Source organism: Chaetura pelagica, unplaced genomic scaffold, assembly GCF_000747805.2.
Source record: "Chaetura pelagica isolate M959 unplaced genomic scaffold, ChaPel_1.0 scaffold55, whole genome shotgun sequence".
Lineage (NCBI taxonomy): Eukaryota > Metazoa > Chordata > Aves > Apodiformes > Apodidae > Chaetura > Chaetura pelagica.
In genome coordinates this window covers 865,356-888,018 of record NW_009953571.1, presented here as the reverse complement: position 1 = coordinate 888,018, position 22,663 = coordinate 865,356, and the positions used below count along the sequence as shown (strand labels likewise).

The 22,663-nt window shown below is 36.7% G+C and overlaps 1 protein-coding gene across 1 annotated transcript in view; it reads right to left on the bottom strand.

Annotated features, from left to right (window-relative positions):
- Window positions 1-18,524, bottom strand: part of TTC17 (tetratricopeptide repeat domain 17) — a 50,715-nt gene extending 32,191 nt beyond the window's left edge. The window contains exons 1-15 of the mRNA XM_009999499.1: window positions 18,441-18,524; window positions 16,630-16,799; window positions 15,537-15,648; window positions 14,001-14,132; window positions 13,230-13,339; window positions 12,821-12,965; window positions 12,313-12,452; window positions 11,909-12,069; window positions 11,479-11,591; window positions 9,826-9,966; window positions 9,317-9,432; window positions 7,934-8,108; window positions 7,291-7,368; window positions 4,845-5,069; window positions 1,989-2,175 (exon numbers count right to left, since the gene is read on the bottom strand). Coding sequence (XP_009997801.1) covers window positions 1,989-2,175; window positions 4,845-5,069; window positions 7,291-7,368; window positions 7,934-8,108; window positions 9,317-9,432; window positions 9,826-9,966; window positions 11,479-11,591; window positions 11,909-12,069; window positions 12,313-12,452; window positions 12,821-12,965; window positions 13,230-13,339; window positions 14,001-14,132; window positions 15,537-15,648; window positions 16,630-16,799; window positions 18,441-18,518 — 2,083 coding nt within the window. The 5' untranslated portion in view covers window positions 18,519-18,524. The remainder of the gene's footprint in view (window positions 1-1,988; window positions 2,176-4,844; window positions 5,070-7,290; window positions 7,369-7,933; window positions 8,109-9,316; window positions 9,433-9,825; window positions 9,967-11,478; window positions 11,592-11,908; window positions 12,070-12,312; window positions 12,453-12,820; window positions 12,966-13,229; window positions 13,340-14,000; window positions 14,133-15,536; window positions 15,649-16,629; window positions 16,800-18,440) is intronic.
- Between the last annotated feature and the right edge of the window lie 4,139 nt (window positions 18,525-22,663).

Sequence of the window (22,663 nt, the reverse complement as noted above, 5' to 3'; positions counted from 1 at the left end):
AGAGAGAGAGAGAGAGAGAGAAAGAGAGAGAGAAAGAGAGAGAGAAAGAGAGAGAGAAAGAGAGAGAGAAAGAGAGAGAGAAAGAGAGAGAGAAAGAGAGAGAGAAAGAGAGAGAGAAAGAGAGAGAGAAAGAGAGAGAGAAAGAGAGAGAGAAAGAGAAATATTAAGACAGGAAGAGCACCAGAAAAAGGCAAAAATATAGAGTAAAATACTGAAACACTGGAATGCTGAATTTAACAAATCAACATGCTAAAGCATATTTAGCTCTCTCTTGATTTAACAGCTTCACAGATTCCTTACTAAACAAAACCAACCCCAATGTACCAGATGAATATATTCACACTCAGTTTGTTAACATGCAGCCAAGCTAGCAAAAAAGGAAAGATAATACTTTTCTCATAAGCACTTTTGATACAGGTTTCCCCTCACAAGAGAGAGACACTTCCTAAATAGCGTAAGCAGTAATAGTTGACCTCAAATGACCATTCTGGATCAGGAATCAATGCAAACAGTAGCCAAGAATGAGCCAAACTAGAGAAGTATATTTTGAAGTATTACAGCAAGTTTAAGGAAGAAAAACATACCAAATAAAAGAAAGATGTAAAAGGTCACTTTGGGGTTCAATTAAATCCATTGCTCATTACTTTCTCAGTTCTGTGAATATGTTTTAAATTACTTCCTGCTTAATTTCAAAATAGAATGCCTGTCACACAACTTTAACCTTGTGAGTTACAGCCATTTTTTAAGATCTTAATTAAAAGTAAACAGTGACTTTTTTTTTTTCCAGAACAATGAAAGTGTCCCTATGATGAAACGTGCAAGTTCAACTACCCCTTACAGTACGCAATGGGAGTTTTAAAAGAAGGGCAATCTGATATTAAGAGATTCAAGGAAAAGTACTAGTGTAAGAGCTCACATCATGGAAGTCAGTAAAAGACCCATCAATTAGGCCATAAAGCCACCTACTACACTATATTTAACCAAACAGCATTCATTTCTCTACACAACTGGTGTGATGTCAATCAGAGCAAAAATGCATGAGGCCATCAAAGACAGTATTATTTTAATACCATAGTCCTGGAATTTCCCCTACAATAGCATAATCCATATTGTACCAGGAGGTAAGATGGCCTTTAGTCTATGTTTATTTAGACAGTGTAATTCTAGATGCTAGATCAGAGGTTTCTCCATGTCTTTCCACTGGAGCAGGAATTTAAAAAAAATAATTCAGAAGAAGTCCTAGCAATAATAAAAATCAAAACCATTTCTCTCAGGTGAGGTTTTAATTTAAAAATAAAGGAAATATTAGATAGAAAGATATCTTAGTAACAATCTGGAAGAGAAGGGATTATAAAATACATTAATAAATGTTTTTAATGATTGCCCATGAGCAACACATTAGCCATATGCAAGTACAGACAGAATACTTGAAATATTTAGTGGGATTCACTGAAATGAAAGAATCCATCTCCAAAAAGCCATTATTGGTTTTGGGTTTGTTTTTTTTTCTAAATAAAAGTAGTCACTAAGGACAATAAAGTATTCTTTCTCAAGTATTTTAAAATATTTTTGGGGGAGAGATTTGATTCAAAGTAATTCTTGTAATGGATTTTTGGAGGGTAAAAGGTAGTGACCACAGACCTCATGTAAACAAAAAAAATACTGACACAATACAGTCTATTCTGTAAGATTGAACACTAGAAAATGACATCTGAAGTACTGAACACCCTGACCGGATATTAATTAAAGCTAAACTGCTCTTCATAAAATTCTTCAACTTTAAAAAACCCTATCCATCTGTCTATAAAATTTGAAGGTATGTACAAAGGAGCTGTAGTGCCACAACTTTGACCCCTACAAGGGAGAAAGCACTACAAAGCAAAAGGGAAGATCCTTAGAAAAAAAAAAATAGTCATGATTTTCAGGTGTAACACTGAAGGCAAATAGACACTACTTCATGTGTGGTCCATTGTTTAGCAGTTGCTTACCACTGCAAACAGACGAGGTGATGTTGTACAGAAAGGGATAAAACTGCAAACAGCGGATCATCTTTAGGCTGCTTTCACACTCCAAGCACTTGCTTGTCAAATCCAGTGCACGTCTAAAGGCCTGCAGGGCTCCACTGATGTTGTTCAGAGCCAGATAGGCATTTCCTAGGCTCAAAAAAGTCAGGGGCTGCAAAGAGAAAAGCAATAAGCATGTTTAAAACTGAAGTATGTCTAAAACTGAAGACAACTATGAAAAAACCCTGTCATAGAATCACAGAATCATTCAGGTTGGAAGGGACCTTAAAGATCATCAAATTCCAACCCCCCTGCCATGAGCAAGGAACTCTACCACTTCATCAGGTTGCACAAAACCTCATCCAACCTGGCCTTAAACACCTCCAGGGATGGGGTATCAACAACCTCTCTGGGCAACCCATTCCAGTTCCTCACCACCCTTACAGTGAAGAATTTCTTCCTAATATCTAACCTAAATATCCCCTCTCTCAGTCTAAAACCATTACCCCTTGTCCTATCTCCTCTGATGAAAAGCCCCTTCCCAGCTTTCCTGTAGCCCCTTTCAAGTACTGGAAGACCACTATAAGGTCTCCTTGGAGTCTTCTCTTCTCTAGGCTAAACAGCCCCAAGTCTCTCAGCCTGTCTTCATAGCAGAGGTGCTCCAGGCCTTTGATCATCTTGGTGGCCCTTCTCTGGACCCTTTCCAACAGGTCTGTATCTTTCTTGTGCTGAAGGCACCATAACTGTATACAGTTTTCCACATGGGGTCTGACCAGAGCAGAATAGAGGGGCAGAATTGACTCCCTGGCCCTGCTGGCCTGTCAATCCACACCCTTTCAAATTTGACTGGAAAGAATTTAGAAAACTCCTTAAGTAGGGACTACCTATACTTAGAACAGAGAACTAACAAGTTGATACACTAATGCTAAATGAAAGCTGCTTTGACATAAGGTTGTGTTCAGGATTCCATCTTCCTCTGATGAAACAGAGCTGTTAAGCAGACACAAATTGAAATGAAGCATGAAATACTCACTTATAAGCCATCAGAAACATAAAGCTTACTGCACAGAGTAGCAAAGAACTATAATGAAATGCTTGAGGACACTGTAGAATGATTAACTGTCAGCAAAAATGTAAAAATATTACTGGTGTTCTAGTGGGATAGATGCATTCTGTTTGTCAAGAGTGTTCAGGATTTACTTGAGAAAAAGAGATTACTGAAAACACCAGTGTCTCACTGGCTAAGGGGTATACATGTGTTTACATTCAGTTCTTTATAAAATCTAACATTTTCATCCTCTGATTTTTGCTAGTCTCCCTAGAAGACGTGTTCGGTTTTTTTTAAGTATAAATTATAAACATCTTTTTCACTGGATAGAATTTAATTGGCACTTTAATAAAGACACACAGTAAAGCATTACATTGTGTTTTTTGACTGAAAAGTAACTTATGCAAAATAATTTGTTGCAATTAACAGTATAATGCTAGAACTATAATACTGTAATTTAGCATTAATTTTTTCAGTAGTTTAAGATTCTTCAAACTCATCTCACCTTGTGCCATTAAAAAACATTCAGAAAAAGGTGCAAGCTGAGGAACAGGATTTTTTTAAAAAGCTTGTGCTAATTTAGCACATCCTTCACCTCCTGTAGCTATAATTAATTTTAATTTGCATTTACTTTCCATTATATTCCAGGAAATACTGTTCCAAGTACAAATTCTGCTCCTAGATTTTTTGATACAATAGGTGTTAAAGGACTGAGAATACCTTAAAAAGATAGGAGCAGGCATTCTTGTAATGAGGTAGGATTTGCCAGCAGAAGAAAAGCCCTACTCACACATTACAGTCCTAGGGATCCCTAGGCTCCTCCCCTCTAAGGTTGTGCTTGCAAGTGTTCTTAAGGCACATCATTAAAACACAGTTCTTTTTAGAAATCCTTTTTGCACACTTACCTGCCACTCAAGTGGGCTAGATTCCTTTCCAACAATTGCAAAATTGTTCCTGTATGTTATATTGAAAAGATTTCTTCCATTTTTATCTTTTTTTTTTTTTTTTTTTTTTTTTGTGCTACATGACTGGCAGCCTGGTAGGTTTAAGCTCTTTGTTTATATCTAACTACAGAGGTAGAAGCACAGAAAAAAGTAACTTCAACTTCTTACTGAGGCATCTCAAATTTAAGACCAAAATTACTTGCTAGAGAAAAGGTGTCCCCTGCCACCCCTTGGTTTCTATTTTCACTATTGTTCTGTCCAGTCCAGTAGTTTAAAAAGTTTGTGCAGAAATTTTCTGTGTGACATAGGTGACAATCTACAAAATGTTTATAACGTGACCATTCAGAAATATGAAAACCTGTTTTGAATCTATGGTCGTAAGTCACCAAACAACTAGAACACAGCTTTTTCCCTATGTATATAGATAAAATGTAGGGAGAAATGAAACAGCACAGATAAAAAGTCAAGATGGCACAGAAAGATGTTTATACAGCCAGAGATTTTGTTGACACGTGCTACTTTAAGGGTTTTAAAAATCTAGATAAGATGCTGACAGGATTACAGATCTGCTTTGGATGAAAATGATGCCAAAACACCAGGATTACATTCCTTGGAGCCACTGGTAATAATACAGTTGTTGGGAGGCAAAAAGATACTTATATTCTCAGCAACCAGCATCACCTCCACTGCAATCAAGAACTTAAATGAAAATTAACATCTGTTGCAAATCACAAGCTGGAAGTTGAACTGCATGCACAGGTAAGGAAGTAAAAGTAAATAACATGTATTTAGAAAATAATGAAGAGAAGAACATTTAACACTGAATGAATGCAAAAAACACTATCTTACCTCAGAGGCATTGATGGCCAAAGCTTTCAGCAGGAGCTGGCTGGCATCCAAATGAAGATCATAATGAATTAAGAGGTTAGCAAGATTAACCAGAGGGATGTCCTGATACTCATGTGGAGCCAAATTAAATGCTTTTTGCAAACAGGTGATAGCAAAGGTGCTATTTCCAACTGCACGCCAGTACAATCCAGCTTCATTAAGCACAAGCCACAGAGGATCTTCTGGCTATAGGAAAGTCAGGGAAAAAGATGAAAACACCCACAAAGAGGCACCTGAGGAAAACAGAATTGCCCACTCTTTGGTAATAACCAACCAAACAAAACCCACTTTCGCATACCACTGTATTAACTAGATGCAACCTACACTTCACTGTGACTGCCAGCAGATAATTCAACCTGCTCTATTCCAATTGACATAATTTACAGTACGAACTGTAATTTAGTAGCAGCTGTTGCTCACACTACTCATACGACTGCCTTGTATCATCAGGACAAAATCCCTTAAAATATGGAAGTGATAATGGTTAGCTCACTTCAAAAAGGAACACTTGTGAGACAATTCAGTGTAATAAAATTACATTAATACAGATTTTTGTAGAAATGGTACAATTTGAGGGTCAGGCAGCTTTTAAATTGTAGTTAGATATGCTGCATGTTTGATATCCAACCTTAAGATTTCCTGTCAGTTTAAGGTTTCAAAATTGTTTTCAGTTCAATTTCGTTATCTATTTGTCTTATGAAAGTTGACAAGTCAAACATATTAGATTCTCTTTAAAGATTATAAAACAGAAAGCAACAAGTGAGGGTAGGTAGAAGAATACAGGAAGTGTCAAATACACCTTGAATGGCCCTTCCTCCTCTTTCACCTGTAGCAGAAAAAAACAAACACTTATCCTAGAGGAGAAATAGTAAAAGTTTAAAATACTGACAGGTGGACAGCACTATGCAGAACTTCCACTTCCAGATGGAGTAGTTCAAAATGGTTTACAAACACTTACATTCTAGCTTTCAATATTTTCAGCATTCTGTGTAATCCAATTTAAAGTATAAAAGCAACAACTGAAACTAATATCCAATCCAACCTACGCGTCTGAAGACCAAATGTATGCATGAGTAGAATATATGTGGCTAGGATTAAAGAAGAGAAACAAATAAATGGTTTTCACAGCAGTATTGTATTAATGCAATACAGCTGGCATTACATAACAGTGTGTTTAAAAAGTTCATCACCACAACCATCTTCTTCCAGATTTTTAAAAGAACCTCACACAGAAGGGTTCTATCTAGGGTTCAAGATGAACTGCAAAATTCAACAGGATATATTACCTCTTGGTTCAGAGTACCTCACATAATCTGTAACTGTAAGAGTACTTATCACCTCTATTTTGCAATGCACGCACATAACATTACTTGCATGTTATTCATACCAAACTCCAAACTGAACTGCACTCCATACACAGGTGATCGATCTCTAACTCAATCCTCAGCAAGTCATTAGCACTCTGCTCTTCCCAATACCAAGATATCAACTGTGGCACTCCTGATCTAGAAAGTTTATCATTAGCAGAACAGGCATCACAAAAAGTGTTCTTACATAAGCACGTAAATCACTGAGTTCACACTTTTAGCATGAAGGCAACAGACTGCTACAGTTAAAACCAAAATACCTATCTATGCACTGCAACAGTTAAGGACATTAAACATGTATAGGACTGTTCTGAACAGCATTATAACAGGAATCAACTCGTACTGTTATTTTTTCTTCTTCTCGATAAGGCAGATGTACATAGTAAATAGTACTGATTTTAGACTACAAACAACACATATACTGCACTGACAATTTGTACAAGAGAGTTAGAGAAATATTAGCTTGACATGTCAAAAAGAGTCAACCTCTATCTCAATGCTTTCTGTGATTTGACTTGTGATGACTCCCAAAAGCCCCACGCAAGATGGAGGTGGCATTCCACAGGGTGTTATAAAGATGTACCTTCTTTGCCCCAGAGTGCTAATTACCCTGACAGAAGGTTGACAGATGATTGATTTCTCTGGAGGGGAAGGCAGGGTAGTGGGGAAGAGGAGGAAGACCAAATGGCAGGCATATAGGGAAGGGTGAAAGATAGAGGAGTAGTTAGTTCCAACCTATTTCTCTCCATTAAGCAAGTGGCTGCCAGGACTAGCTAATATCTTGCTGCTCCATGTCCTGCAGTCACAACAAAAATTAACTACGGGGCTGTTTTGGTCCACACTAATCTAAATTAAATAGATATTTCTCTATATTTGTGCATTGCGTGTAAACATGGATTTTTAAGTTAGTTCCAGTTTCTCAGTTACAGGTAGAAAATAAGCTTATTTCTTGCACATCTCTGACTGACTTCTTTACAAGTACAGAAGCAAGCTGCAAATAAGAATTCTGAATTTATCCCATGCTACAATTTTGGACATACCTTTCTGATGGCGTGATCTAGAAACTCTCCTATCTTTGCCTGTGTAATAGTTTGATTGTTGATACGAGAACGCAAGACCTGGAAAAAAAAAATTTTTAAACAACTGAAGAACTTTTACGGTATCTATCTACATGGGTCATTCAAGTCTTACTTCCCTAAGCCTATCCTCCAGTACAGGGGAAGAAAATAGAAAAATTGTTCAAAATAGGTAATGTGAATATGTAGCTAATAAATCAGCCAATCTCCAGAAAGCAACGTGAAGGACTCATCTCAGCCTAAAGTTACCAGCTTGATAGAATACAGCAGTTATTGGAAACTCCAAAAAGATTAATCTTGTCAAGTGACTGCTGGAAGTTTTAAAAGAAAGCAATAATTTTAAAAAGTACATTAAATTTCCTATTCTGTGCTTTTGGTCATCATTTGAAAGAAACGAGACAGTAAGTCACTCAGCATAAGACAAGTCCTCTCTTTCTCTAGCCCTATTACAGAGCACTTGCTCCCCTTTTTTGGCAGTACTGATTGGCTTGTTATACCAAGTAATCTTTTAAATATCAGAACCTTTCATGTTCTGAGTAAGGTTTTTAAGGCAATAAAGAGAAGTACTTCAAAAACAGAAGAGAACCAATGAGAAGGTGTCTCTTACTTGTCTTGCTTGATCATCTGGCATCTTGAATTTAAAATCTAGATTACTCTCTAGCTCCTTGAGGAGTATGTTTAGAGATTCATTGTTACGAGCATCAGTAATGGAAGAACAGTCTGGTTCCTGGGTTTCTCCATGCTTGACAGCATCTCCTGGGATACTCAGGACTGGCTGGACTCTAGGAATAAGGAGAACCAAGACAAAGTAATAGCATTTACTGCAGATCACTGGTATACAAACATAAGAATCAGATACATTTCAACTGACAAGTCTCACACTGCCATAAGTCATGAGCTACAAACCAGAAGAGTTCAAGAACCACCCTTCTTTTGAAAAGTTGTTAATAAATAAGGCCTTTACTTTCCATTTTTAAGCACAAAATATCTGTAAATAATGGACAATGCAGTAAAGGTAAGACACAGGAGGTTCTCATATTATGCCAATAAGGACCGCAGGAAATTTAGGACTAAATAGGTAAGTGAAAAAGAAAATACTCAAGTTTTTTAACCTAAAGCCTGATTTCAAAAACATTGAGAGGTAGCAAAATTATTCGTAAAGAACATTCTAAGTTGAACACAGCTTTTTCCAAATGAAGCTTCAGGACATTTGTGGATGGGAACGTTTGCTTTAGTATCACAGTATTCTGGTTGGAAAAGACCCTCAAGATCATTGAGTCCAACCACTAAAGTATATATTTAACCACTAGCATATGCTCAATACTAGAATTATACCAACTAAGAGAATAAAGCTTTGTTACTATCACTGTGTAATTGCATTGATCTATGTCAGGTAGCTTTGCAGCATAGACACATTTATTTTATCCTATGTAATAACAAATATTACTGACTATTCCACAACTCATCTGCTTCTCTACCTTTATCCCAAAGGAATGAGGCAGAACTTTCCACTTCTAATCCTTTTTAGTATTTTCTGGTCTTCACAATTTTCTATTATCTAAATAAATATTTACTTATAATATAGATATATAATAAATAAACGAAAGCTAAGAGGATATATGCAAGGTACAACAATTAATTGCAGTTATTAAATAGATACCTCATTCTCTCTTTCAAGGTCTCTTTTTTTAAAAAAATATACTCTAGAAGACATTCTTGTGCTTAAATCCTCAGCCTTTTATTAATACTATAGATATTTCATGTATTCACCTCCTACTGACAGTCACGGGAGAATCACCATGAAATTTGATCTGTTACAGCTATGGCAAATATGACAAGAAAGGAAAACACCCTCCTTTGGAATGGAAAGACATTTGAGCACATCCATGCTGTTAGTTACTATCTACATCCATTCTCTCCAGAAAGAAAAACCTCATTAAGGCATTAGTGTGAAAATTTACAAATAGAATTTTTAAAAAGCAACACTTGCCTCAATCCTCTATTTTCTGGAGGCAGGAAATAAGTTGGCAATTCTTTTGGATTAGGAATTTTGGGGAAAGATTTCATGCACTCTGATCGTTGAGGCCAAAGAAGATGCTGTTTGTCCTAAGGGGAAAAGGAATTATTTTAAATTATTTTCTTAACATTTAAAATATTCTTATTAACAAGTTAATATGAACATAAGGAATAGTCTGGAGGCAAAAAAGAGCAGAGATCTTTAAAACTACCATTTTCCCATCTCTTCTGCAATAACAGCAGTTCAATTTTCTATCTTTACACAGCAGTACTTCTTTATTGGCAGATATTTGCAGAGGTGATAAGAATAATCTCCTTCGCGCTGTAGCAGAGTTTCAAACAAAGGGAAACTGGTCCTGGGAAACTACAGAGATGTTTTTATGTTGAAGGAATTCAGAAAGGTTCTAAGAACTTTCACACAAAAAAAGATTCACTCTTTCACAACTCCACTTTGACAGGGCAAAGCTCATGCTCTTCACTCACTCTGCTGGATTCTACACTCCACACTGAAACGACAGAACGAGCAACAGGGGAAGACTGCAAAGACAGGCTGTGGTCGCTTTGGTTTGCATGAGGATCCAAATTCACAGATGTCATACTAGAAGTTGAAGAGTCTTCACCAAACTAAAAACAACCGAAAAACAATAGTGAATAAGGAAAAGAGATGGTGTATTACACTTCTACACATTATATTTCCCCCCCACCATTTATACAGTTAAGCCTCCCTGATGAGGAAATTTAAGCCTCTTGAGGCATTCACACCATGGAAAAGTACTACTTCTGTTGTGAAGAAGTCAACAATGAGAATACAAGCACAAATGACCAAAAAATGCTAAAAGGTACTAAGCAAATATTTCCAATAGAGTAAAAACAAAATTAACATCTCTAGACTGCGTAGCTATAGCTCAAGTCAGTTACTACGACTCATGGCTCATAAAATTATCTTGACAATCTGAATTTATATTTATTATAATAGGAAGAACAACCAAGAAGAAAACAGCATAACTAAAAAGAATTATTCCTATTTCTTAAACTAGTTAAGGGGAAACTCAAGAACATATTCCACAGCGCAAAATAAATTCAACTATAGTCTTTATGGGTAGTTCTAACACAGAGACAGTGTTGGTTGAGTGGCCTTCATTCTGGATTTTCAGTATTAGCATACACCCTGCTTTCAAAATTTCTTAATATTGCTGTATCAGAGGTCCTTGGTGCACTGTCTAATTCAAAACAATCAGCAAATACTCATAAAACCAGCTAACACTTATTGATGGGCTGCAAAAGCCCTCATTAGATTCATCATCATTGACCTCTGCTCTTCCATTTGTTAATTGCTTATGGAAGTTTTGTGCTCCCTCTGGTAGGAAAAAAGATTAAATTGGAAGGAGCATACCACAATTGCATAACCTGAGTCACACAATAGTGTAATAAACAGAAGAAATTATGATCCATTTTAAGGCTGTAGAGATAAATGATTGGTATTATTTTACACATACCTTTAACTGTTACATTGGAATACTTTTCCCACTAAAGAATAATTCGTGTTCCATATACCACACACACATTAGAAGATGATCTCCTTAGATCTCTCTTTGCCTTTTCTTTAACACTAGCCACCTAATGCTTTTCCTTGCCCTCTCTGAAGGAAACTAAATTGGCAAATTAAGTACGTTATGCTCCTGCTAGCATGCCTGAAATGTAGTACACTTATGTAAGAAAAAGCTGTAATTCCTCAAATGAGGATTCTTGTAGTTCTAGAAATAAATACTTGGCTGTTGTATGCAGGTTGAAAAAGCAAAGGACTCAATATAGAAGTGGCTAGTATCTCACAAAAAACTAAGACACTGGAATAAAATGAAGTTATTCAATTAGAAAAGAAATCTGTTAGAATTATTTTAAGTAAAACAAACTCTTGTACAATAAGCTCTCTAAATTTCTATAAGCCACTGTTGATCTCAGCTTTTATTAAGAGTAAAAAAAACGAGCATTAAATACTTTACACTCTAGAAAACAGGCTAAATTATTTCTCAGTTTAATTACTGCACCCAAAACATACCCCCTTTGTCAAGCCTCAAAAAAATGGAGTAAGGCAAATGGGATGCAACTTAAAGCAGTGGTATAAATTCACAGACTAACCTGAACATATTCCACATTTTCAAAAATGTCTCCACGGTGGTAACGAACAGGCTGGTCCCACTGGCAGTGCAAGCTATGCTGCTGGTTGCCCAGTCTACAAATTTGATGGTTCCCTGCAGAGCACAAAATTTTTTTTTCTACTATATAAGTGAGGTTTCTGAGGATACAAAGACAACGCACAGTCAACTCCTCCATCCCACTTTGGTCAATCTTTTTTTATTTACTTAGTCAGCACAGAGGAAAGTCTGTCTTTGAAAGACCTTAAAAAAAAACGCTGTTCAGGAACATGTTGCAATCCCTTGCTTTAATAAGCAAAACACAACAGCCACTCAGGGCCATCTTCATATTTTAAGAAGTTACAGCCTGACATTACTCTGAATGTGTGCAATACTTTTTTGCTATAATGAGCATGAACTCTATGAAGTTGTACCTAATTGAGCTTCTTTTGCCATCTGTGTCTCGTGAATGATGTTCTTCAAGATCTGTTCCTCTTGGATGAGCTTGTACTTGTCTAAAACATCTTGCTGCCTGAGGTAATGGTCATGCTGCTTCTGATATTCTTTCAATTCATTTAACGTTCGCTGAAGTGATCTTGAAAATTCAACAGTACAAAAGGTTTACTCTGAATGCTTTTTAAAGTACCAGCTTTTCCTATGGTGTTGCACATTTTCAACTTGGGGTTTCTTAAAGTATTCTTAGCATTAACTTTATTGCATAGTCAAATAAACATAGTAAGTAGAAAACCATTATTCTCTTTGAAACATAAATAATTGCTGCAGCAGAACAGTAAAAGTGAGACTGCATCAACTGCCACTAAGATGTTTCTTTAGTTACCTATGCTGGGCTTCCAATTTTTGCTCAAGTTTTTGCTGACATAGGACAGCATGCTTCCGTTTTACAGCTTGCTCAAACCCTGGTTTGGCCTGTAGAGCATGATCATAACACAGGACTGAGTGGTTGTACTCTCCAAGCATCTGAAGAATAACCAAGAGACAGAGTCAGCTGTTGTTCACCAATATATAACAAAAAAGACTTAATTTTTAAAGAGGTCATTAATTCAAATGTTAACTTGTGGTAACAAGCAGCCTGTTGTTTCTGAATTCTAGCCACTATATCTGTTAAAGAGGCTGAAGGAGAATTTCTCTGGAATTTATTTCCAAATACAGATAAAAATCTTTGCTGAAGGACAGACTTTTGGATGAAAATATCTTGACAATCTTAAAGTGTGAAATGCATGCAAAACATAAGATACATTGTAAAAGAGTAAGGAATTACAACTCAAGCCAGAAAGCCTAAATATTTGATTTTCTATAAAGTCTTGGAACATAAAGACAGTATTTACTGCGTATATATTTCCCAAAGTGTAATAGCTGGTAAAGAAGTCACTGTAATCCAGAGCTGCATGGACCACAATAGCTGCATCTGCAGAAAAGTGAGCCCGGTGCAGAATATTTGCCAAATTTACCAGTGCAATATCTTTATTTTGCCTAAAAGAAAGAAGAGACATTAAAAGAAGGTCAGACTGTGTAAGAATCATACATAAGGATACATTCATTCTTCAGTCACATATTAAATATGTACTTTGATAAGAAAATGTCTAAATTATATATGTGCCTAGCATAGTACATGAAGACTAACAAGTAATAGTATGGATTAGTCCTTAGGATACAGCCTGAGGAACTAAAACCTGTTTACTAATTAGGATAACTAGAAAAGCAATGTGAAAATAAAGCTTCATGAGCGACTCTTACCTTGAAGAAAAGTGAAGGGCCCGCATGGCACATTCTACTACTTGGTATGGCTCATTTTTTATTCGCCAGTAAAAAGAAGCCATATTATAGAGTACCCAGGAAGAAGAATTCTGCAGTAAAGAGAAACACATGACATGTATGAACTATTAAGATTTGTAGTAAAAGGTTAATCAGAGCTTTAAGTACTACAGGATAGAAAGTTAAGCACCAAACCTACTCTAAGTTACCCTCTTCCTCTGGAAAGCTGTCATTTGGCAATAGCTGTAAAAGTTCAGGAAGAATGAGCTAGCATATAAATGTACAGAAGAAACACAACTTCTGTCTTTCAGACAAGTAAAAATTCCAATAGAGATGAAATGAGAAACGAGGGTTGTTTAAGCATCAGCAGCTTAACTGGAGTTCAATGAGAGCTCCTCTATTTTGCAAAAAAAGGCATTTAAAGACAATATACACATTTCAGTACTATTGTTTCTTCTTTGTACTTCCAAGTACCTGCGTTTTGTTCAAAAGCTCTTATTACCTTGACAAAGCAATGAATGTGGCTTGCCAGACCACAAATACATTAATCATTAGATGATAGTAAGTATCTCTATTTACTGGCTTTGCTGATATCTTCTCCTACCTCTGCATGACTATCAGAAAATGCCTTTTGTTACTGGTATGTAAATAAAAAAATATATGTGCAAAACTAGAACTGGATCTGATTGGATGTACCAGACATGTCTTTCTAGTACTCTTTTTGTGTGTGCACTTAAGATTACAGTCTCATACCTTCATTAGCCCGTCATAAATACGATGACCTATTTCCTCTATACTTCTTCCCAGCCTCCGTGATAAGTATGTGAAGATTGGATCTTCTTTAGGTAACAAGGGTGCGGAAAGATTCACTCTTTCTTGGACACCCTAAAATAAAAATTGAATACAGGTATTTGCTGACACTAACTAAAAATAGAGAAACACACAAAAGCCTAACTCCCAGGAAAATTTACAACTTGGTTATTTTACATTCACATTGTCCTTAATGTCAAGATCTTAGGGACCTGACACAATGTCACCTTCGACAGATAGATAATATATATTATTACAAATAGGCAAGCACTAGCAGCAGCCAAAAGCAACCTCTGCTTGTGAATGCTATAGGAGAAATAATCATTTCTGGTAGCACTGTATATATGGCAACTATTGATTTCACTAATGACCACTGAAGCATGTAACTCATGTTTGTTAGGTTACCCACACGCTATGAAAGTAATGCTACATGTCCTCTTTCTTCCTTCCCCAATAACAAATCTACTCGTTTCAAAAGTACATCCAGACCCAGGAACAGAGCTAGAAAACTTGAGTTCCTGTTTTAAGATATTTTAAGGACATGCAATAAAATAAGTATCAAGATATATCAAGTTGATATACGAAGAAGATGAAGATTCCCTATTTACAAGGAGTCACATGGAAAAGACAAGGGCTAATGGGCACAAGTTGCTCCTGAGGAGGTTCCAATTGGACACGAGGTAAAATTTTCACCAGGAGGACAGTCAAATTTTGGAATAGTCTCCCAAGGGAAGTGGGAGATTCACCCACATTGGACAGTTTTAGTTCTCAGCTTGACAGGGTGCTGAGCCACCTCATATAAACTATAGTATTACCTAGAAAGGTTGGACCAGATGATCCTTGAGGTCCCTTCCAACCTGGCATTCTACAATTCTATAAGTGCTAAAGCTGCACCAGCATTAGAAAATTTGCTCACATAATACTGTTGAAAAAAACAATTTTTGCACCACACTTCCACTGTAATCTTTCAAAAGTAGATGAACTTTGTACAATAAAGAACAATTATCTCATCCTCTGGGTTAGGGCTTGGCATTCAGATAACAAAGAGAGTCAAGTATGTTAGGAGCTACTGGCAAGCCTTCAGACAATTTTCTGAACCTGAATCTTCATACTGTTTCATGATCCTGTTCAGTACTCTCCAATTTTCAACTGAAACAATACACAAATTGGAAGGATTTCCAATGAAAGCTACCATATTACTAATGAAACATGGGTTACAAAAACAAACTACTTAATTTCCCTAAAACTGTTCCACAAAATAAAGGAAACAATAACAGAAGAGAAACAGGATCAGTGTAACTAAAAGAAATGTCTTCCTGTAAGCAGGTACTTTAATTGGGGCACAATTGTGGTTTAAAAAAAACTCTGAAACAGTCTTGAAAGTTTACAGTAACTTTCAGCCTTGACTGAGAACTGCCATTAAGACTTCTCTATTCCTCTTCCTGATGGGGAAAAAAACACTTGCATTTGCTTGCTTACCCGTAAATGCTGAAAAGCATGAATGCTATATGGAAGATCTAGAACTTTTGTACAGTCTGGTTGCTGCAGGTCTGGAGGCACTGGTGACTTTGTGTCTATATAGTCTTCAGGGCTGAGGACATAGTAACATAACACAGCAAATTCCAGATTAAAATACCACTGAAGTTCAAAAGAGACAGTATTGTAGTTGACAGGCACGGTGCTCTGGTTTAACTGTTACAATAATCCTGTGTTTGAACACAATAGATCTGCCCAAATTTCAGTTGTGTCAGGATGCCATCTTTGTAGAAAAAGTAAATACATTTCTGTCTGCTGTAGAGAAAACACCAACATTTGGATAGTCTCCAAAATCTGAGTCAACCTAGTGTATTGCTACTATGTTTACTGATTTATCTGCCATGTAAATGGCAATGCATGCAGATTAGAAGACTCTTAACTGAAACAAACAAATCCCAAGTATTAGTGATAAACCCAAACAAAGGTATCTGAGGATAGTATTAATGTTTTCAAACTTCAAGTACTCATCTGTTAAAAATCCCATAAAACTAGAAAAACAAAACAGTCCGTCCAGAAGATGAATTCCCCATGAAGCTGAATGTCAAGCAGACTGTCCACACATTTTATTTGCTAAACGCAGCAATATGTGTATGACCAGAAGGTTCAACAGCTTGATCAACAGAATTTCACTCAAATTTAAGTCAAGGCAGTTCCCACAAGGAGAGGTTTACTTAGCTCAAAACACCCAAAGCACAATCGAGCAAATTCAAATCCCTTCTACATGATGCACTTCAGTTTAATTCACGTCTGGTCATATCAGTACAGAGTAACAGTGGCAGAACTGAGCAGGAGGCTGGGAATAAAATGCAGAAGTTTTAGGGTAGGGCTAACATGGATAGTTTGGGGAAGACCGCATTTCTGTGTTGTACCCTTTTGCAATTAGTGGCAGAGGTTGTTTCAATTTTCTTTCATACTAATACAAAATAAATCAACTCTTGTATCAAGAACAGTCAGTGACAGTCTTTTAATTGCATTTAGAGGTTTTGTTGATTTTTTTCATTCAGTAAAAATCTTAAAATATAAAGCATCTTATTACCGGATATCTTTGCTCTCTAAGGTGATGTAGGTGCCATCGTAGAGATCTAGGTCCCCCAGGGGTACCTTTGCTTTAATGCAGTCTGGATCTTCTTTATTATGCCTTTGTTCCAGCCCTGTGTCTCTGTCTTCATTTTCCTCTATATGAATCTTTTGGGCAACTAACTGTTTCTGTAGGAATAAAAAAAAGGAAACAGAAAAATGTATACTGATGAAAGCAAATATTATACTTGCCAGGAGCTGAACAATCCAACTTCTTTCTTAAAGTCCATCTGAAGAAATCTGAATAATTCTCTTTGAATCTTGTATTTTCCCTTTATTTTATAACATACATAGGACATTTTTTTTATTTAGATGGAATATAAATACTTTAATGAGAGATAACAGTACTTAAACAGGTCCTTATTTTCCTGCTTTACCTAAAAAGAGCACTAATAAGAGCATTCTAAATTCACAGCAGACCATTCAGAAAAGGAAGCAAGGAAGCAATAGTTAACAGTACAGCAACTTTCCCATATTTGGACCCTTTTCCTCCTCTCTAAGACCTCACAGAAATAGTATCAGAAATTGCAAACAAAATGATCTTGTATGCTAAGCACAACTGAGGTGGCAAGCTAATGCAAGAACTGAGATTGAGAAAAATTTCTACAGATCAGCTTATGATATGCTTTAGGTTCTCCTTTTCACCTTTTAAGTTCATAAGTATAGATCGCTGTGAGCAGTCAATGAACAAACAGTTTGTCCCAGAACAGTAAGCTGTATTTAATTCTCACCTAGATCTGCAAACCTATTAAATATTATAGGGATTTTTATATGGGAAATGAGAGGAAAATTTGCATTTTTACAGCTGTCCACATTTGATAACACACTACCATGCAATACTAGAGATATATAGAGTAGTAGCAACTTGTACAAGATGTTACAGTAGATAACTTCTGCTGAAAGTCATTTGTATGCTACAAATTGTACATCAGTCATTTCCAAACCCTTAACACATTCTATAAAGCTTACATCTGCTGTTCCATCCATAGCTAAAACGTCCGTTACTACAAGAACTAGTATACCTTGATAAGAAAGACTGGCTAAAAACAATCACATAAGGGACAGCCCTGCTTTTTTCCCTCCCATTCACCTCAAGCTACTCCGGGTGCTCATCTAACTTCTCAACTAGCTAGTTAAGCTAATCTAAAAAAAACAAAGTTGGGACAGGAAAAAAGAAGTGTTTGGCCAGGAGAGAGGATATGAGCTGCAAGCTTGCTCAGCCCATATATCATCTAAACCTCAGTTTAAATTATCAGTTCCAAGTTAATTAAACCCCTTTTCAGAAGGGTGTTTTCAGACCCTTTTTCAATCATAAATGGGTTTGGAGAGAGACACAAGGTGACTGCTCTCTGAAGTGTCCTAGAATGAGCAATGGAAAGAATGTCCTGACAAATCCAGAGAAGAGCACAGGGAAATACGTGGCCTACAGGCTGTACTCTAAATAGCAGCTATAACAAATTTAAGATGACACTTCTACAAATAGTTCTGGAATACAACAGTCAGCTACAGAATTCAGTACCTAAATGACTTTACTTAAAAATGTTCGGATTTGTGGATAACAACAGGGAATGATACAGCTGGGGACAATGACAATCAGTTCAAGAAACCTGAGACACAAAATTTTTGAGATCTGAAGAATTCTTTGTCCTTTTGCTGAAGCATAATTGTGCCAATAATGACTCCTGTTCCCTGTGTAAATCTATCACTAAAACATTTATGAAAAAAACATACCTTTATTTTCAGAAAATAGTACTTAAGGTTATGCTTTACCTCCAGTTCTTTGAGGTAGTTAACTGTTGTTTCTTGTCTCATTAGTATTACCAGATCATGTGGGTTCCTCAAGTTCATTGGTGAATCCACCTGCAAGACATTTCAACAGTCCATAAGGTATGACATTCTCCTAATTAGAGCAATTTCAAAAGGTAAGAAGGTACGTTTATTCATTTAACAGTTTATCTCCTCAGAGGTTTTCTGTCCACTTGGCATTGATAATATTTCTATATTTTAAATGCACACTTTGAACAATATTGTGATTTGAGAATCCAATTCAAACCATGCCTTCATTGTAAACCTATTTGAGTTTACTCAGGCACACAAATTCTAAATGTAAGAGGCAAGCAAATTTCTGACAAAAAACTAGTAGAAGTACATACTGCTAAAATACCAGATACCTGAAATTGTAATTGCAAACCCCTATTTTCTTGTATAGAAATATTTATATTTAAAAATCCTCTATCATGTCCCTCAATAGGCATAAAGTACTTCAGCTTCAAGTCAACTTCTCTGTGCAACCAATTTAACACACCAGCCTAGTGTTAAGATCTATTGCCTTCAGGAATAAATAAATAAACTATATCAAGAGGTAAGCAGATGAAGACTGAAAACTCTGTTATAGAAGACAATGCTACGACTTCCATAGCTATGCACACGAGTTGGCAGCTCAATGAAGACTGACATTATGGGTAAATTACAGACAAGATTGGTTACATGCCAGATCTCTACTGGTCCCAGTAAACTATGGCACTTCACAGCTGAAATATCCCAGCCTTGTCCTCATGCCAAATCAATTCTACTGCCTGACTGGGTGGGGGAATGTCACTACAAGATGAGAAGATGGTGTATGAGCACATAAGTTGATGAAAAAGCTCACCACCAGGCTTCCAGCCCTATTTCCTCCACTCTGACAGTGTGAGACCAGTCTTTTCTGCATACAGCTCTGGTGCCCAGTAGGCACTAACCCAAACTCAACAGGTGAACAGGATGCAATCCCCTATCAGTTGCTTTATTTGAACTAGTAAACTAAATCAGCTCATGGAGGATTCTATGACTGTGAGAAGAGAAGCAAGAAAATGGGCATGAGTGTGTGAGAAAGAGGGGGTGACAAGGACAGCAGGATTTCCCATTTTTAACATAATGACTGTTATGGTAGACAATCTACATGAAGATGTTCCTGCTCAGTTTTCATTCAAGCTTTCATATGGAAATAGCTACTGCATAAAGATGTAAGCACCACCTGTTCGTTAGCTCGCTGGTATCTTTAGATGGGCTGTTCACCCCCATGAAATCTGTTGAAATTTAGTGACATTGTAATTTAATGGCAGTTTCCGACATATACATATGCAGGAAAACATCCTGAGCTCTAGCTCTGCATTTCTGTAAACTTGCCAAACAACACAATTCTGGGACTCTTGTTTCAGAGAACTGCATCTCCAGTAGGACAACACATTTCCTGGTAATTTTAATGCATCCTATCAACAGGTTAAGCCTTGGGCCATGTTCTCTTGGCTGTGAGTCAGATAAGAAGTTCGAAACTGCTTTCTTTGGCCTACTACTGACTGTGTAGTTTACATTCCTTGCAAGCCTCCCTGCTGAGTAAGGATCCTGTCCTCTTATATAAAAACATTTGTTCCTTTAATCCCCACCTGAAAAAACCCTAAGGGTAGTTTTGGCTAAATTTGGCTAAGTATTCCTTTCCAAATCAAAAGCTGAACTGAGTATGAAGCCATTTTGGCAGATGGCTACTTACACAGTCCAGATACTCACGCATAACTTATCTTCTGCTTTGGCTAATAAATTTTCTTATATCACCAGTTGAATAGAAAATAGGGGCTACTGACACCAGTTTATTTTTATACTATGAATTTGGAGATTATGGATTTAATTGTTGCCAGTAAAGTGTGACTAAGTATCCACAATGATACAGAGAACCAAAGAAAATACTGAATCAAAAAACCTAACAATATTGTTACTTGAAAGTATTAGTCTACAGCATTTTACTTGAAGTCAGATTTCTCATTACCTCCTTTGGGCCCTACCTCACTTTGAAATGGTTGCACACAAAACAAGTAACGTACTGAATGTAGCACTTTTTCAGGCCTTATTAGCTGAAGAAACTACTGTGGTTTGCATAAGTGAGTGAAAGATAAATTTTCAATGAAAATAAGGGAAAGTTTTAAAGCACTTAAATGCCCATTCCAAAATAATACTGCTCCTCAGACAACTAAAGGCTGCTTGCAGGAGACTAGGCAGTCACTGAAAGCAAAGTCAACTATCAGCTTCACTTTCAATGACAAGCTGCATCTGTGGAGTGATGTTTTTGCAGAAAGATACACAGGCACCACCATTTAGAAATCCTTACTCTGAAAGATGAAGGATCTCATCTTATTGTTCACTCTGAAACAGAATGACAGTCAGGGACAGCTTCCCTTTTTATTTTTTTATAAAATAGTCTCATGAGAGTTAGGACTGAATTTAGCATTTGGGAATCTGGTGTTACCAAATCAGTGTTAATGGGTTGACAGAAAAGCAACACAGTAAGTAACAAATTCCTATGAACTATTACCTGGCAGCAGAAATCAAAGTAACAGTAACAACCAAAGAGCAAGGTCACTGAATTAATTAATAAAGTTATGTCAATCCACCAGGAAATCAGCTGGTGGTTCACAAGCATGCATGATGTTTTTCTTTAGTTTTCAGATTTTCGTTTCCAGATTTGACCTTGGTTTGTCACCAGCAAATGAGCACCTCCTAATAATAGCAAAGCCCTTCAACCTAGTAGAAGACAGTATTATTAAATAACCTTAGCAGTCAATATCTCTTTAAGACTAATACAGTGCATAAACAAAAAGCTCTAAAGCCAAAACTTTAGTAGTAAATCTAACCTTACATTTATTTACATTTGATAACTTATGACTCTGAAAGTTCAATATTCCTATTGCAAGAAATTAGCAGATAAAGACTATCAACTCCTGAACATAAAAGTCCTATTTAGGTGCAATAATTTCTGAGAAAGGATTTAAATGGAAAAAATTAAGCAGCGACACTGTCCAATCATGCAAAGTCTGCAGGGAAAACAAGAGCCAGCACATCCAATGTGTTAAGCAGCTTGTAAAAGTGAGCAGAATACACACTATCAGTTCTGGTATTCTGGTATTCAGTTTATACATTCACAGCATGAAGACATTACAAAAAGGTAACTGAGGAAAGAAAAAGCCTTCAGAACTACAAAACCCTGCTATTTAACAAAAAAAAGAAAACATATTCTTAATTGAAAACCACAGGAGATCTTATACCAGCAAATGAGGAAAGTAACACCATCTTGGCCATCAACAGATGGAGAATGATGGTGCTCAAACATAAGAATTTCTTAGAATTTAGAGTGCAATCTCCTGATTAAAGAAATAACCTGCTGCCAAGTAGGGGAATCCTCCCTTTTCTTATTACCTATAATCTTAAAGCTCCACTGAGAAACAGGCCATCCAATTCAGCTGAGAAGTAAGTTAAAAGATTAAACAATTAGTTTTCAGCCAGATCAGCAGGCTACTCTGAATTGGCCTCAGGTGAGCACTTCATCATCCCCTTCTCCATAGTGACAGCCAAGTAAGTGGCTCTTGAACTGCAACCTGTTGCTCTCACATCCAGCCAGCAATATTGTCAAGACTTCTGGTTCATTATCCATCTTTTTACAACATCCCTCCCAAGAGTGGAGACTCCTGCACCACAGCAGATGCTTGTTCCAACTTATTAATTTTTAACTCAGAGCATTAGGCTGATGGCAGAGCACCACATTCATTTAATCTTCCTCCAAAGTGCTGAAACTGTGACACTGAAGAGGAAGTGCTTGAAATGGAAGAATCTGTCTTCAATTCAAACACAGTAAATAGGAAAAACAGTGCTGAAAGGCTTTCCTTGAAACTCTGATGGCTACTGTAGCTACACTGCAGAAAGCCTGGCAATAAAGCACTTTTAGAATAAGTGTTTTCTATGCAACTTCATCCAAAGGTCAAACTTTATTTACAAAGCACAGTTCAAATTTATTCACTGTCAAAAAGCACACCTGGTTCTGCAGTAAGCAAAGAATTTGTATAACCAAAAAAGAACCATGAGAATGGAATAAAACCCTGAAATTTTAGACAGTCTCCTGTGTGACCTGCATATATCAAAGTCTCTGAAAAATCAGACTTGTAAGTTTTGCCAAACCTTCTGGTATTCTT